This window comes from Manacus candei, unplaced genomic scaffold (assembly GCF_025592945.1).
Source record: "Manacus candei isolate 608988 ecotype Guabito, Panama unplaced genomic scaffold, ASM2559294v1 h1tg000067l, whole genome shotgun sequence".
In the NCBI taxonomy this organism is placed as follows: Eukaryota; Metazoa; Chordata; class Aves; order Passeriformes; family Pipridae; genus Manacus; species Manacus candei.
In genome coordinates, this window is record NW_026138115.1 from 10985840 (window position 1) to 11002332 (window position 16493).

At 51.5% G+C, this 16493-nt stretch overlaps 1 protein-coding gene across 6 annotated transcripts in view; it reads left to right on the plus strand.

The window, feature by feature from the left end:
• The first annotated feature begins 257 nt into the window (after window positions 1-257).
• Window positions 258-16493, plus strand: part of LTBP2 (latent transforming growth factor beta binding protein 2) — a 72289-nt gene continuing 56053 nt past the window's right edge. For 4 of the 6 annotated variants that reach the window (XM_051806473.1, XM_051806474.1, XM_051806475.1 and 1 more), the window contains exons 1-3: window positions 259-1269; window positions 9111-9181; window positions 14738-14981. In XM_051806473.1, coding sequence (XP_051662433.1) covers window positions 815-1269; window positions 9111-9181; window positions 14738-14981 — 770 coding nt within the window. In that variant the 5' untranslated portion in view covers window positions 259-814. Of the gene's footprint in view, window positions 1270-9110; window positions 9182-14737; window positions 14982-16493 lie in introns of all 6 variants that reach the window. The other 2 variants (XM_051806478.1, XM_051806477.1) reach the window with 1 other exon arrangement.

Genomic DNA, 16493 nt, shown 5'->3' on the forward strand with positions numbered 1-16493 from the left:
GATTGCAGCTAAGGCTCTTCCCATTGCCGTGCCTTTTTCCTGTGAGACGCGATCCAGAACAGCGAGAGGGCTAGTGGTGCTAATGCAGCTCTGCAAGTCCCCAGATGCCGAGGGGCAGCGGTATTCCTCCGGCATCCGTGTCTCTTGCTCCGTGCACCCCACACCCAGGGCTGCTCCATCTTCCCTGAGCGTTCCCAGCTGCGGCGGGGGCCGGCGGGTCGCTGCGGGCCGGGCGGCGGGGCGGGCTGCGGGGGCTGCACGCAGGCTTCCGGACAGACGGCGGCCGGGTCTCCACGGCCAGGCAGGGGTTAAGGCTTCTCTGTTGTAGTTTGTTTCCCTTTGCCAAAGTGGGTGTTGCTGGAATGTCTCCTCTCCTAAGGAGGGGGGCCGAGCCCTGTCCTCTGGAGAGGGGGGATGTCAGCATCAAAAAGACACAGAGGGGGAGGTTTCCAAAAATAAAACCCTCCATCCCCTCCAGGCGCTGCCAGTGCCAGAGGCAGGCGCGAAGGTGCTCGGAACTGCCTGCGGAGCGCGGGAGCTCGCTGGCAGCCCGGCGAGCAGGGCCGGCCGCCCTCCTCCTCTTCCTTCTTCTGCGGGGGCCGCCCGGCAGCCTGCGCCCCTCCCTGCCTTAGCACTGCTGTCTGCGCCCCCGGTCCCGGTGGGCGGCAGGTCCCGTCGGAGTCCCGGAGCGGGATGGGGCGGTGAGCGGGGGGCGGAGAGCCGGCGGTCCCCGCTGCCCCGCGCCCGCCGGGGGATGCCAGCCGGGCGCTGAGCGCTCCGCGCCGCCCGTCTCCCCCTACCACCGGCTGACACCATGCGGGGCGCCGCCGCCAGCCTCCTCCCGCTCACCTTCGCCGTCCTCCTCGGCTTCGCTCGCTGTCGGCCAGACTCGGCGGCCAGGCTGGAGCCGGGGACCGGAGGGACGGCGCGGCCGCGGGGCCGGGGGGCTGCCCTGGGGACGGTGGGCACGGCGCACAGCCTGTCCCCGGCATCCCGATCCCCTCCACCGTCACGACCCCTCCCCGCCGCCCTCCACGTGGACCGCGGCTCCGCGGCCGCCACAGGGAACCCGAGCGGCGGCAACGGCCGGAGGCAGCGTCCCGACCGCGGGCTGCCCGCGGCCAGGGGCCAAACGGGCAACGCCGGGCTCGGTCCCGACGGGGGGCAGAGGAACAGGCAGGACTCCTCCCGGCAGCGGCAGGGCAGTGGGCCGAAAGCGCAGGTCGTGCCCCGGACGAAGGAGCCAAGCAGCAGAGGGAGGATGGCGGGGTAAGTGCTGCGGCCGGGGGGATTCTGCTGGGGGTGCGTAGCGTGAACCCCGGTGGTCCCGGCGCCAGAGAGCGGCGGACGGAAGTGCCGGGGCTCATCCCGAGCCCCGTGCTGCATCACTTCTTCCATCCCACGGGAGCTCCGGGTGCTGCCCCGTCCCCCCGCGGGATGTCGGGGCAGTCACGGGGGTGATGTGCGGGGGCCTGGGCCGTGCTGCGCAGCGACCGGGACTGGAGCGGGAGCCCACTCGGTGCTCGGTGCAGCCGCGCCGCTCCCGCCCACCCGTCGGTGCGTCTGTGTCCGTGGGCACGAACGCGTGAAGTGTTAACCTGAGTGGGAGTAAGGCGCCGGGCCGCCGTCTGCCGGTCGTGGGAGTGCGTGGTTCAGGCACATCAGGGTGGACTGGACAGCTGCGCGGTAGCGGGCACAGCGTCCCTGTTGTGCTCTGAGGCTGCCCACGGCCGTCCTGGAGGAGGCACGCGGGGTGAGGGAGTCCCGAGGGCGATGTAGTATGGCCGTGGTACTTTGGGTGGTGGAGAGGCTGGAGAGGCTTGCTTGGCTCTGAGGGGCAGAGCCTGGTTGCTTCTGCTCTTGCTGCAGGTACCTGGCCTCTTGGCTCCTTCCTCCCATAATGGGCCCCTTGTAAGCACTCCACGCCGCAGCTTCCCATGGCTTCAGCTGGCTCAGCCGGAGGAGGCTTCCTATGACTTGCCTGGCAGGGCTGCTTCCAGCTCCAGTCTCTGGCTACAACCCTGTGGAGGTGGAGGGGATATCATATGGCGAGGCCAGCTGCTCCGTTGTGAGGGGAGCCTGCGAGCAGGATGTGTGGCGCAGCGCTGACGTACCCTTCGGCCCCCGGCCCCCTCCTTTGCAGTTCCCTCTCTGCACCTCCGTGGCTCCATGCCGTTCGAGATGATCTCCTCTGCCACCTGAGAAGGGCTACCGAAACCATCGTGCAGGAGTTTTACTGACCCATGTGGCAGCATGTGTCCTCTCTCCATGTGAGCCCTGCTAGGGGAATAATGAGGGTAGGCTCTGGGCTGACAGCCCTGTGACATGGGCAGAAATGTCTTCTGCTAATGTCGGGTGGGGAGCTTCACTAGAACGGAAAAGGTGTGTCTCGGAGTTTTCTCTCTCCCATACTCATCTCCTTGCAAAATTTTGAGACAGAGATGTTTTCTGTGCCACTGTGTATTTTTTTCTTCAATAAATCCACAGATGTACCAACTTTGCTCTACTTCCATTATGTTTGATATGTAAAGTATTTATCACTGACAGCTAGTCAATGGCATGTAGGTCCTGAGCTTACCCAGAGTGAGAGTCTTGGGAAGATCCAGTCCTGTTCAGTAAGGTTTGGACTTCTTTGGGCTCAAAAAGATTTTACCCTTTCTGCAGTTGGACTGTTGTTGGTGTTGCTTTAGGTTCATGTGGCAGTTCAGTTGGACTTGAGTCATCTGATACATAGGACGTTTCTGGTCACTGAGTACCCTGAACAGTCTCAACCAGATTTTCAGACTGCAGCTGCCTCCGATGACAACAGCTGGCTTGCACTGCTGTCAGGAGCATGTGGGCAGCCTCCAGGTTCACACTGTGTTCACAAGAGCCCTTAACCTCTTTGCAAGTAGCTTTCATCCCTTAATCAATGGTGTAAACAGGGATGGTTGGTCCAGCACTTACACACTGTTTACCTGTTATCAGCTGCATCACCAAGTGCCATTGCCTCCAAGCATAGAGGAAGAAAGAGCTGTGTCCTAGTGCTGTGTTTCTCATGCAGGCTGTGCTGCACTTTCTGCCTCTGCTCTGCACTGGAATGTATGGGCTGGGGATACAGGGCTTCCTCTGATCCCCAAGAACTTCAGTTCTGGAAAGTGCATATAATGGCTTTCTGTCTGTTCTGGAGTCCAAATCGGCACTTTTGAAGCATCTCTGTGACCTACTGTCTTCGGAGGTTATGAGAAAGCCTAGCTGAAATAATTGTCCATGAGTAACCGCATGGCGTTGCTCCTCATGGAAAGCTAGCTGTTGCTGCCTCTAGCCATTCTCTGAGACTGTGTCCTTCCACCTCATCCATCTTCTTACACTCCTTGCTTCGCTAGACACATTTTCATCCAGGAAACTCAGGGCCCCTAAAAAACTTCATTTCATGATGTGTCATTTTTTTGCCAGCTGGGATATTTTCTGTTCTGCTGTTTACACTGAACTTCTACTACTCTCTGGTATGACAACCTTCATTTTCCCTTACTCAGGTAGCTTTGCAGGCTGTACTAAACCCTGGTGCTATTTATTTATACAATTATATTGGCTTAAAATCTCAACTCCTGTATGGGTTGCCTTTCCAGATTCCCCACTCAGAGGTCTCTGCTGGTACCTCCAGGAGCCACACAGAGTTCTGTGGCTAAAACCCCTGTTTATTGGCACTATATCCTTTTCTGGATAATTATTTTCTCACTTTGTCTGATAGCTGCATACCTGAGGTTGAGTTTCTTTCGTGGGGACTCTTTGGATGTGTCTGCCACCCTGCTCGTGTCTGATCTTTTTACAGGTGCAACTTGCTCAAACACTTTCATGAATGCATCCAACTGCAAGTCTTGCAAGATCTGGATTTTGGTATTTTCTCCTGAAGACTCATTGTGAGGTGACTTTTGATACCACAGCAAACACCACAGAAAATTACTGACTTCTGACACTGAGCGAGGAAAACAATTCAGCCCTGAAAACATCACTGCTTTGCTTAACCTGCCGGTTTTTCCAGCCCCCCTGACTAGAAAGATTTTCTTCCTAAGTGTCATGAGATAGGGAGTCCCAAGCCCTGACACATACCAATTGTGGCTGTACTCATGTACTGGATGCATCCCTAGTTTGGACTGGCAGGGAGGACACTGCAGGCACCTCCCTCTACCTCTGTGACCCTTGGGATGTGACCACCCTTGTTCTTCTGCCCTGTGGCTGGGAGGGTGGGTCACAGTGATGATCCTCAGATGATATACACAAAATCAGAGGAAGGTGGGTAATAGGAGAGTAATCTGGAGGAGCCTCTGCTTCAGGTACTTGCTTGGACAATTTTAAGGGGCATGTGAGACTCCCCCGACCGATAGTCCCACACTCATTCTTTCTCCCTCCCATTTTTTTTTTCTGCATTCTACATCCCAGTTCACATTTAATTGCTGTTTTAGACACCATCCATAGTTGTATAGTCCTGGTTTACCCAGGCTTTGTGGCATATAGGTTCTTGCTGCAATGCGTGTATAGGACTGCTCAGGAGTGGAGGCAGTTAATGCTGATGTGGACTTGGCAGAGGGTTTTCAGTGACTCATCAATGCCAACAGCCTTTTGCTAATGTTCTTCACTGGGTCTGACTGCAAATATTTCATAGGCAGTTGGATGAAGTTCACTTTCCTGCAGTAGAAAGGCAGACCTGATGATCTAATTGTCCCTCTGGCCTCCTGTGAGGATGTGGCCTGAATGGAGTTAGCATATCTGGCAGCAAAGAGTTCTCTGTGAAGTTGCAAAATGATGCATAGATTGCTGTTAAAATAAGTGGTGAAAAAAAAGGTTCTACTGAATGCTTCAGAAACAGTGTGTGATCATTGCTGAGGCTGTGCACGTGCTGAAAATATGTAAAAGCCATGATCTTACTACCGTTTTCTTGTTTTCCTTCCCCCTAGTGCCTGTTACGGTTGCTTGGCTCTTGTTTGAGATAACACTGCAAGATCTTACAGGCTTTTCCAATCCTGGGTACCTCTGCATAGTAGGGGTCTGATCCTGACCATAGCCTTTGGCTGCAGCAGCAAAACAGGGGATGAAGGGCTGGCTTGTGGCAGCTCCTTTGCCCAAGGTGAAGTTTGTGCTGGTGCATCCAGTCAGAGCAATGAATCATACCTCTGGGTGTAGGGGGGCTTCTTGACACTGGCTTCAGCTCTGTGGGGAGTGTCAGGGAGATGTCTGTCCCAGAAAAGGAACAGGTCAGCGAGTAGTGCCTGAGAGCTCCTGTGCACCAAGCTCTCACAATGTGCCAGGGATTATACCTGGGTGCATGCTAGCCACGGAATGAGGAATGAGGAGCAAACTTCGTTTGCAGTTGCTTACTGCTGCCTATACTCTTTGGAGACCTCAGGATGTATGTGGCACTTGAGGCAGGAGCTGAGATATGGATTCAATGCCCCACTCTGCATTTGGCCAGAAATGCAGTGACCTGTGCCTTAGGGCTTTCTCTGGCACTGTGGCTATTCAGTTGTCTGAGCCATTCAATTCCCCTTCTTTCCAAAGAGGGGAAACTGGCTATTGGAAACTGTATTAACCATTAATCAATGGTAATTAACCTATTCTGCTGGTAAGGAGACAGAGATAGGAAAGACAGAGCATTTGCTGTAGGCTTGTTTTAGAATCAGTGTCAGGGCTGGGAACAGGGCAGCCGATGGAGTGTGACCTAGTGTGAGGTTCAGTGGAACTTTAGCTTGGGAGACCCATGTGAGGACAAGTCTTCCCTTCTGCTCTGATCTGGGATTGTGTTGAATTTCTTTCCACCTGGGAGAGCTGCTGACCCCTCCACATGCCCACCCATCTTCTGGTCCCTCTGCAGCCCAGGCTACCCTGGATAAGGGTGAGAGTTTTGCTCCCATTTCCTTGCTGCTGTGCTTCCAGTTCCAAGGGTTGGGCAACCTGGGTGCTCAGCTTGCGCAGCTGCTGAATACTTCAAAGTTATGAGCATGGCTTTGGTATACATCACTTTTAGGTCTGCTGGGGGCTCCTCCCCTTGTGAGGAGCTCTGCCTGCTGCCCTGGAGGCCATTGTTCCCTGTATGACAAGGGGTGATCAGGGGCTGCTCAGTGTCTTCAGGTAGCTCCTCGGCAGTTGCTCCTGTGGTGGTGATACCAGTCCTGGAGGGACCCTGTGACTTGTTTTGTTCTCCAGAAGGAGTGCTGGGTGGAGAGGCTCAGGGCTGGGCATGCCCCACAGGTGGCTCATGTTTGAGCCACGTCTTTGCCCAAAGCGTTGGTGATGGCATGTGCAACAGGACAAATGCATCTGGGGAACACCACTCTCCCTCAAGCACCGTACCTCAGTGTTGTAAACATGCCGTGCTCCTTAAACCTCATGGGATTCAGTCTGAATTCTTTGTAAGGCAGTAGAAACCACATGGTGTTCAAGCTATGCAAATGACAACAAAAAGTAGAACCAGGCGTGCTCAGGACTGGGTCCCATGCAGCAAAGCCCCCATAGCTATTTTCCCTTTGCTAAAGCTCTTGCTTACCTGGGCCCCATGCTCTGTACAAAGTTCTGCCACTGGGCTTTCATCAGGAAATAGTTGTGGTTCTTTTCTACCCTCCAGTACTACCTCCATGTTACTCATGGAAAGTTAGCTCACTTCCACTCCTGGAGGTCATCCCTGCCTCCATCTCTTCCCATCTTCTCATCCAGGAGGTGATGAAAGGAAGGGACATTTCCGTCCGGGTACTCCCTCTACCCCTGCATCTGAGGGCATCCCTGCCAGATTGCTCCCCTCTGCACACGATAGGCTGTCCTCCCTCCGGGAGCATCGCCCTGGTTGGTGCTGGCATCTCCCTTCACCTGGGGTTGGCAATTCACGTCTGGAGTGGGCAGTGGCACAGAGTGGCTCAGTTAATGAGAGGTTTGTGCCCAGCTCAACAGGGGTTTCATGCCTTCAAGATTGATCTTGTCTGCTCAGGCTTGGACCCCTGTCTGGTTTAGCCTCATACCTTTCTTCCTACAACTTCTGGTTTGCTGTTGGCACTGAGAGCAGCTAGCAACATGCTCCCTCCAGCATGTGTGCGAGAGATGTAGATAAAACTTGAACTTCAATCCCATGAAGAACTAATAAGTGGACAAAACAGTTTTTCTGGAGAAGGTAGATATTTTGCCTACAAGAAACATGATTATCTGAGTAAGCTGAGGTGGGAAAGGGCAAGGGCTTTGCTCATTGAACAGGCTGCCTGAATATGACTTACAAGGTGTGTTTCACCAGTGCCAAGGGAAGAATGGGAGCTGTGACAGTCTAAGCAAAGATGCCTATGCTGCTGCCTGTTGTACAGTCCCTCAAGTAGACCTTAATTACCAACAGACATGCTCCAGCTTGGTGTTTTTCTCTTTATACTGATCAGGACATCTTAAAAAAGTTTAAGGCCTTGTGAGCTTTTTTGCAGTAAATAAAGAAAGGTTTGCTTTCCTTGAATATTTTCTGGGGATGTCTTAAAGAAGAGACTCATAGATCCCTTTGGGTTGACAGACAAAATGCTGGAAATTGGTGCTCTTGCCCAGCAAGAGCAGATATGAGTGGATGCTAGAATTATTTTGGCTCATTCTACTTGCAGGAAGTCACACCAAGGGAATTTAAGTGCTTTCTCCCTATAAAAATCTGCCCATGTTAATAAAATATTGATCCTGAATGGCTGGGTAACACTTTAAAAATGATGCGCCTTCTGAGACCACTTCCCTTTCCCACATGGAGTGATTGTACGTCTACAGGCAGCTTCATTCATGAACATCAGAACAATCCTTGGCATACCTGCCATCCACCATCCTTGGCTCTCCTAAAGTGTGAGCCCTACAGCTTGAGCTCTGGCACTTCCAGAGGCTCATCTCACGCCATGTGGATGCAGGAGTCAGGAGGATGCCACTTTGGAGCAGGATCATCTTCTGACCCTGCTGTGTTCATGTTAAAGTCAATCCAAAAGACAAATGTGCATGTTTCCATGGTTCCTGTAAATTCTGTCAGCAGCTCCAACTGCCTTGTCCAGCATTAGAAATAAACCATACTCCCCACTTTGTTTCCAGAGGCTTTCCAGAGCTTTCAGGCTGTCTTATTCTAACTTTATATCTTTTGATGATGGTACTTTCCCATCTGCCTAGACATGCAAAAGTTATCTATTCCGAAAACCTTCCCTCCATGATGAGTAATACGCTTGGAGAGTACCCTGGAACTTGTTATTCCTTCTCATTATAGATATGTAAATATGAGGTGCGACCAGAGGAAGCAGCATGAGCTGCCTGCTTGGGCATTGCAGACCACCTCTCAGAGACCCAGCACTGTATGTTTACAGTGATCACTACCTGAAAACACAGAAAGGAGGTGGGGAATACATCATTTACGTAAAGGCAAAAAGTTGCTGCAGCACAATCTTGGATTTAACACCCACGGAAATGATTTGAGCATCTTGGAATTAGTGTAGCACTGTGCACACAAATTTCATAGCACCTGAGGGTCTCCAGCCTCTGAGGTCACTATACCAGAGGCACATAACAGATGCAGGACTGGGGTACTTGCAAACAGAGAGCAAGCTGGGGAGCATCCTGCGTGACTGCTGGCGTGCCGTCCTTCCCAGGGCAGGGTTGAGCAATGAACAGCAACAGGCGGCAGCAGTTAGGTGGAGAATGAAGTGTTTTCCTCGGCCGAAGCAGCCTGGGACATTTGCGGAGGCGAGATGCTATGACCCAAATTGGAATCAGGCCCAATTTACACCCCAATACCATGAAGAGCCATGAGATCTTTAAGATCACAGACTGCTGGCCTCCAATTGCTCTCAGGAGCAAAATGGTTCCTCTGAGTGCTGTGCCAGGAATCCAGCATAATGCCAGTTCAAAAGGGAGATATTCTCTGAGGGATCGCTCACACTGCAGCATTCACATAGTCCTTGGGGGTTTCTTTTCCAAACACTTAAACAACTCAGCCCTTGTCCCATTGGTTTTGATCTCAGCTGCTGGTCCATCTGGAAGGAAATATTAGATGCTGCAGGAAATAATTTTACGGGTGACTCAGAGGTGCTGGCTGCAACAAGACCTTGACTTCCCCTTCTCCTAACCGCATGCTTTGTCTCTCCGCTTAGGCCAAATGTCTGTGGCAGACAGTGTTGCCCAGGATGGACCATGGCTCCAGGCACAAACCGCTGCATCAAACGTGAGTATGACAGTCTCAACCAGTGCAAGTCTCACAGTGCACCCCTAAAAAGTGCTAGAGTAGTGCTGTAACCCTGCAGGTGGCCCCTGCACTGTGGCAGGGAAGGAGATGGATCGTGGGGTCTGCAGAGGCAATGCCATGACCTCCCTGTGAGTTTGCCAGGCTGCGGGTCAGCTCCTCCTGTCTCCTGGCAGGCTGAGTAGACTGAATAATTGTGGGTTTACTTCATTATTATTATTAGTGTCCATCCCAAGCAGGATCTTGTGTGGGCAGGGCATTGCAATGGCACATTTATGGGTGAGTTTTGAGACTTAGGCTCTCGCTTGTCCTGCTTGAAGCAAAGACAAGTCTGTGAAAGTCCCAGCGGGTGGGAACCAGATTGGGGCTGTGCTCACGTGGGTGAGCGTTGCTGATGCTGACGGAGAAATCAGGGCTGCAAATTATCTGAGTGCTATTAAGGAAAGCAATTAATGAAGTTGGCACAAGGGCTGGGATGGGTGGGGCTGGAACACGAAGCAGCACATGGGATGTGTAAAATGGCAGTGGGGTGCAGGGCACTCCTGTAGTGCAGAAAAGGTCCTCCTGCTTACCCACAGAGGGAGTAATAAGTATTCTGCTCCTCCAGACAGCCCTGGCAGAGCCCTGGGGGCTGAGCTCATTGTGGGCTCCCTGACCCAGCGCTGAAAGGGAAGAGGTTTGGGGAGGCACCAGTGCATTGCCTACCAGAGGCAAGTGAGCTGTCATCTCCATCCCCAATAGCTTCACAGCCACAGACCAGCCCCTGCTGTGATCCCTGTCCCTGAACGATAGGGTTGCACCACCCAGCCCACCTGTGGGCCTTCCCAGGGAACTGGTGGCCACATGCACTTGCCTGGTCCCAGGGAGCTGCCGGGCTGCCTGCAGTGCCTGGTATGCTGGGAGGACAGGGAGCACAGGCAGCAGTCAGGCTTTCTGGAGGGGAATGCCCGACCCAGAATAGCCCAGAGCATCTGCCTTCGCTTGAGTGGCAGCAGCTGCCCAGATGTTAAGCAGGGAAAGAGGCTCAGCTTTGTTTGCCTCGAGATCTCACGGCGCTTTGGCTGTGCTGGGGTAATTGCATTAGCGATTGGTGTTTGGGAGCTGGGGGCCAAGGGCTGACTCACCTCCCTTCTCCTTCTCCCTCCTACCGACAGAAGCCAAACGGTAGAGAGCGTGCTGTGCTGCCAGACAGCGTCTGTAAACACAGTGCAGGGCCAGTGATGGTAGCATCTTTCTCTCATTAGGATTTTGGTAGGAGCAGTAGATCTGGGCTTGCAGCCATGCAGGCTGCCTAGCGATCACTTAGGTACTGGGCCCTTGTTCTCAAGGATTCATTAAAAGGACAGTGTTAACGTGATCAGGCCTGACAGTGTCCCCCTGACAGGGGATGATAAATCTCAGGCAGGATTTAGGTGGAGATTGGTGATGTGTAAACATAATTTCATTCTCAGCTACCTCCCTCTCTGGGCTTTTCTGATGGAGTTCAAGCTGGTGGAAACATTCAGCTGTTTTTAAAGCTGCCAAGGCAAGCTGGACAGCCCATCCCAGTTAGTTTCTGCACTGTAATGCTGTTTAATGTCTGATCTCATGGTCTTTGATATGTGGCATATCAGGGAAGTTAGCAGGGTAGAAATGCAGGCAGAGGGAACCTCTTAAGGATGATGAAGCATGGAAAGAACTGGCGTTGAGGTGTTTGACAGGACCTTGGTTTTGAAGGATTTGAGCCTGGGTGCAGGAGAGAGGATAGGCCGAATAGTTGCCATAATCTACTTCCTCTCACCTACCAAGCATGGTGGTTTCTTAGTTCACCCATGCTTCTCTAGGGACTTTTCCAACATCTCTGCATATGACTAAACTCCAGCCATAGGGAGGTGTCTCTAGTCTTTTGGTATGTTCCAGCTATGAGGACCAAAGTGCCATGAGGACTTGTGGAATTTTCAGACAGTCAGTGACTGGGAAGATTAAAGAGAGAAATCTCTCTGGGGCAACAGTGTCTTCTGGGAAAGTAAAAGTGAGCTAAAGGAGTTTAGAAGGAAGATCTTGCCTGCTTGCAGTGGACTTGATTTCTACCCCACACGCTGCCACATCATCACATTAAGCTGCATACAGGGCATCTTGTGAGGCTCCATCCTGTGAGCCATTAGGGATAGTGAACTACATCTGTATGTAGGCCTGAAGAATTCATCCAACCCCCTGCCTGTTTGACTTTGTCCTGGGGTGAGACTCTGGCCATTATGTCCTTAGTTTGGTGAAGAAGAAACCTATATACACAAGCTGGCCAGAAGCCCCCTTGCACTGCCCATGTTTTGGGGGATGCAGTGGCTGCAGTGTACACTTGTCAGTAATTTGGCTGCTGCCTGTTAGCTCATCATCCTTCCTCTCTGCTTAAGAGCAAGGGAATCCTCTTGCTTAGCCTCCCCATATTAATTTATCATCCTCCACTTTCATCGGAATTATTCATGATGGTTCTTTGCTGCTTTGGGAGATACCAAAGCCCACTGGTCTGGGCTGGAAATGCAGGGTGAGCTTTTTTTCTGTCATGGATGTTTTACAGTTTGAAAGAAACATTTTAATCAGTATGTCGGGAAGGACTAACTAAACTAATGCACTTGGTAGTCTTGTACAGATGGTCTTGCAGTTAAGATAGCCAAAAAAGTGCAAGAATTCCAGGTGGAGTTGCTGGCTCTGCTGTGGCCTCACAGTGTGACTTCAGACAGTCACATTAGCACCTGGGGCTTTTCCACATCTGCAAAATAACATTCACTTGCTCTCATCTTTTGTGTTTCTTCTGTACAGTGGCTGTAGGGTTTTTTGAACCCTGACTGTTCTTCACTGAAGTTCTGTTTTCTCTCTGTTATTCCTGAATTGCTGTTGATCTACCTGCCTGTCACCCTGCACGGATCTCACTTGTGTTAAATTGTCCATCCCTTCTGGGGATCCTTTTGCAGTTTTCCTATGGAGGGCCTAGCCGATGGACAGGTTCCCCCGCGTTTAAATGGGACTGAGCAGGAGCTGCTTACAGTGAAGGTCTACACCACCCTCCTAGATGAAGAGCACATGCAGAGCTGCAGGGACTCACTAATTGAATGTCACCTTGCAATGTCATTGCTCAGCCCAGGGCCGGGTATGCCTGCAAAGCGATGGGAGGTTGAGCTTGGTGTTGTTCCCCTCTGATGGTCCTGCCTGCCTGGCCTAACTGGGTGGTCAGTCATGCTGCAGTCATCCCTTCTGTGTGACCTTGCTGGGAGGACTTGTCTTATGCACTGAAGACTAGACAGCACCAGGTTTGATCTGTGAGGGCACTGCTAGATGCCCTTGAACAAACTAGCTTTGCTACTAGTGATACCTTGGCAGTGCTCCAAGTCTCATCATTTTATTAAGAGTTTTGAGATGACTGTTTGTTTTCCCTAATGCCCCAGCTCCTGGAGCAGGTGATTACATGAGACTAGAGTGAGAAGAAATGAGTAGCCATCAACAGCAACTGTTTATAGTCCCCACAGCTGGGAAGCAACATTCTGAGATTAACCCCTGGGCTCAGAAACCAAAAAGCAAAAAGAAAGATTCCAAATACATATATATTTTTAACTGTCTTGTTTCTTCAGTCAGTGTAATGGTTTTGGGGGTCTGACTAGTGATTTCACAGTGGCAATGCTGCCACTGACTGATCTGCTCTCCTTATATTGCATAGCTAGACTGCGTGAAAACCACTGGATTTTAAAGCTCTTTCAAATTCTTCCCAAGTCTGTAAAAGCAACCAGGAAGGGGATTAATCCCAGAGCTGGAATATTTCAGCTAGGGCAGCTCCCCACCCATCCTGCTTGAAGAGACCAGAAAACTAATCCCATTCCCTTCTTTCTCTTCTCTATATCAGCTGCCTTAGGGGCTTTTTAAAGTGCCTGGTCACTTATCACTGCTTTCCTGCTGAAGGGCACAGTCTGATATGACTATGAACATTGTTGGTGGGAGAGATTGTGAGAACTGCTGTGGTTCCAGGTCCCAGCATCGTGCTCTGCAGTATTTCAGCATGTGAAGTGGTTGTTTTCAATGGCAGGCTTCCTGGACTGGTGACCTTTGTTAAAACAGGCATTTATTGGGAGATAACAGTAGGGACTGGCAGTCTATTTAAATCACAGCTGAGTTTTTTATTATAAATTACATCAACTTCTGGAGTGCCAGACTTCCCAGAGACAGTTAATTCCTGCCTGACTAGCACCTTGTCCCTGTTCCAGAGTCTTCAGTGTTGGCTGATTTATTTTACTGGGGGATTTCATCAAAATCTCTGGCTTTAACCTATACAGCCCTACGTGACTTGGGGTCTCCTTTTCCTTGAGGTCTCCCTCTCTTCCTGAGTGTTAACATGGTAATAAATGTCACAGGAAACATTCCAGTGAACATATCCCTGATCTAGGTAGGAAAAGATGATGGCAGGCCATTTGCGGGATGAGGGAAGGGGGCTATACTGCTGTGAAAGGACCTCAAGAGTGCACAAGGACTTCTCTCACTTGGTGACAGCAGGATGATGTATGGATGGCACACAAGGGTAGAGCTGTCTGTATGTTTGTTGCTCAGAAGCAGTGTGCTTGGATCTTGGGGGGATGGAGAGCACAGCCAGAGAGGGAGCGACGTGCTCATGAAAGCCCAGCAGCTGGGTGTGAAGGTGGTGGGATGTCAGATGCCCCTGCAGTCTCCCTGGGACAGTCCGGGGAAAGGGGCCTTCAGAAGAAGTGGTGGCTGCCTGGGTTGAAACCCATTCACAGGGCTTCCATGTGGCTGGAGGTTAATGTCCACTTCGTGTTGTCCAACAAGGTTTCATTACCCTTTGGCCAGCTGACCGTTCTTTCTTTGAAGGACAACACTGTGTTCCAGTGCCTTTTCATTACTTTTGCTCAGAACAATGAGCCTGGTCCTACTGGAGTGAGCTGTGGTTTTCTGGCTGCCGCTGGCTGGGTTATAAACCCTATTTGGCATCTGTTGACTTAGGGTCCAGTGTATAATTAATAGCACTTTCCTCCCACGGCACAAACTGAAGCTGATGTGCTGTAATTAGGAACACACGCAGGCTCAGAGGGTGATTTAGGCATAAGGTTAATGAACTGTAAGTCCCCATAGGAATTGGAGTGCAGTGACTCCAAAATCAGCTCCAGAGGGAAAGCTGGAAAGCTCTGGAGGGGACAGACCAGGGGCACTGTGCAAATCAGACCCCAAAACAGACTAAAGATAACTTGCTTTGGGATTAAGGACCTCTTCCTGCCTAGAGCACTATGGGCAGTGCTGGAGCCTGTATGCTCCATGGAGGCCATGCTGCTCATTTCTGAACTTTCTGAAATGAGTTTTGTTGGAGAAGAGCTTGGCAGAGACCAGTGTGGAGAATGGAGGTGACCTTGTGTTAGGGCCCCCAGCAGCAGTTACACTGCGACTGTGAAGGTCACCTGCCTGCAGAGAGGAGATGGGACTGTCCTGGTTGTGCAGCCTCAGTTGGATGTCACCACCGTGGGGCCAAGTCCTGTGTCCACTAATGGCCTTTCTGTGTCTCCTCAGCTGTCTGCGACCCGCCATGCCAGAACAAGGGCTCCTGCAGCCGTCCCCAGGTCTGTACCTGTCGCTCAGGCTTCCAGGGCTTCCGGTGTGAAGAAGTTGTTCCCGAGCAGGAATATCACCCGCCTGGTGCCGTTGCTGCCTTCCAGCCCCCCACAAGCTCCCTCCGGAGGAGGACCAGCACGACAGGGTGGGATGCCTCCCTGCAGGGGGCTCAGGCACCCATCCCACGGCACGTCCCAGCTGTGTAAGTCAAACCTGGTTCCTGGCAGGATGTTCCCCCAAATGCTGAGGCAACTAACATCGTGCTCAGTTGAGCCACAGCCTCCGCTTTATGAGACCAGGCAACTTGGATTTCAATGGAAACTCCTCCATGGGCTGTGGGAACCAACATAGGGGGGTCAGGTCCTGCTGTCCCTCCAAGGGACTCAGTTTGTACCCAGCGCTTTGTCATGGTCCCCAGGCACATGCAGGAATAGGACAGGCTAATGATGCTCCCATGAGGAAGGAGAACTGTGAAGGTCGTCAGTTTGCCCCTGTCCTGTTGGTGACTAGCCTTCATGGTAGCATCAGGGTGGATAGAGGAGTGGGAGTTAAATTTCTTTCCCAAGAGGGTATTTTTTAGAGCAATACATCCAGGTAGTACCGACTGAAGAGTACATAGATCTAAGGTGTGCTTTGAAGTGCTGGTATTAGCAAAGCGATGACACTCTGAGATGTCTCCTGGCAGTTTTTAGCCATTATTGAGCTGTTTGTTCCATATTTCTGTGTCACCTTGCTGTGATTTGGGTCATTTTGGTACCCAGGCAGGCGTCTGCACATTGGGTACAGAAGCAAAGATGCAGATGTTGGAGCTCAGAGAGGTCCATACAGGAGAGACTCTGTGAGGAATGTGTTAAGCTCAGGATGACAACTGTAGCATGATCTGGTCCTTTGTTGGGTGAGGAAGAGCTTAGCACTTCAGTGCACCTGCCTCAGGTCAGTACCGAGATGCTCCTGTACACAAGCTGCAACCCCTCCACAAAACTTTGGGTTTTGTGACATCCTGCTGGAGCTGTAGGGTTTTTGCTGAAGGAGGCAGTAAAGATAGGAGAGGTGCCTTTCCCTGACAAGCACTGCTGCTGTACTGGCAGCTTGGTGGGGATGAAGAGTTGGGAATAGTGCCTGCTGCTGTACAACAACACATATTGTTAATTTGTTTTTTTTTAAATTGTCTCTGCTTTTCTGTAAGAGTCCATGGACGTGGGAGCAAAGTGTTACACTGCATCACCCCTAATGGCTCCTGTCTTTCTTGCTGCTACTCACTCATTTGCTGGGCCAGAAAGACTGGTTTTGTTGGTAGCCACCAAAGCAGAGAATTTGCACATGGCTTCCAGCAGAAGCCCCTCAGTCATTAAGAAGACATTATAGCAAATTACAGGTGCTTAGCCAGGAGGTAACTGTAGTTTCTCCTTTACTTCTCCGAACTCTTGACTTTCTCTGTCAACATCACTCAGAGCTGCCCAAGGAAAGGGCAATTCAGCCTTTGTTTTTCTATATTCCTGCAGATTGTTTTCAACATGCTTGTTGCTCCTAAAGTAGCTACTGCCCTTCTCTCTCTTCTGAAGTGAAGGCAATGCATGGGCTGGAGACATTTCTAGACACTTACCCTTGGCTGTCAACAATTTTGGAGAGGCTCAAATGTCTGACAAAGAGTTGACTGACATCAAGTAGTTTCTTGAAGCTGACATATCTTGGTGCCCAAATGAAAGACTGTCTG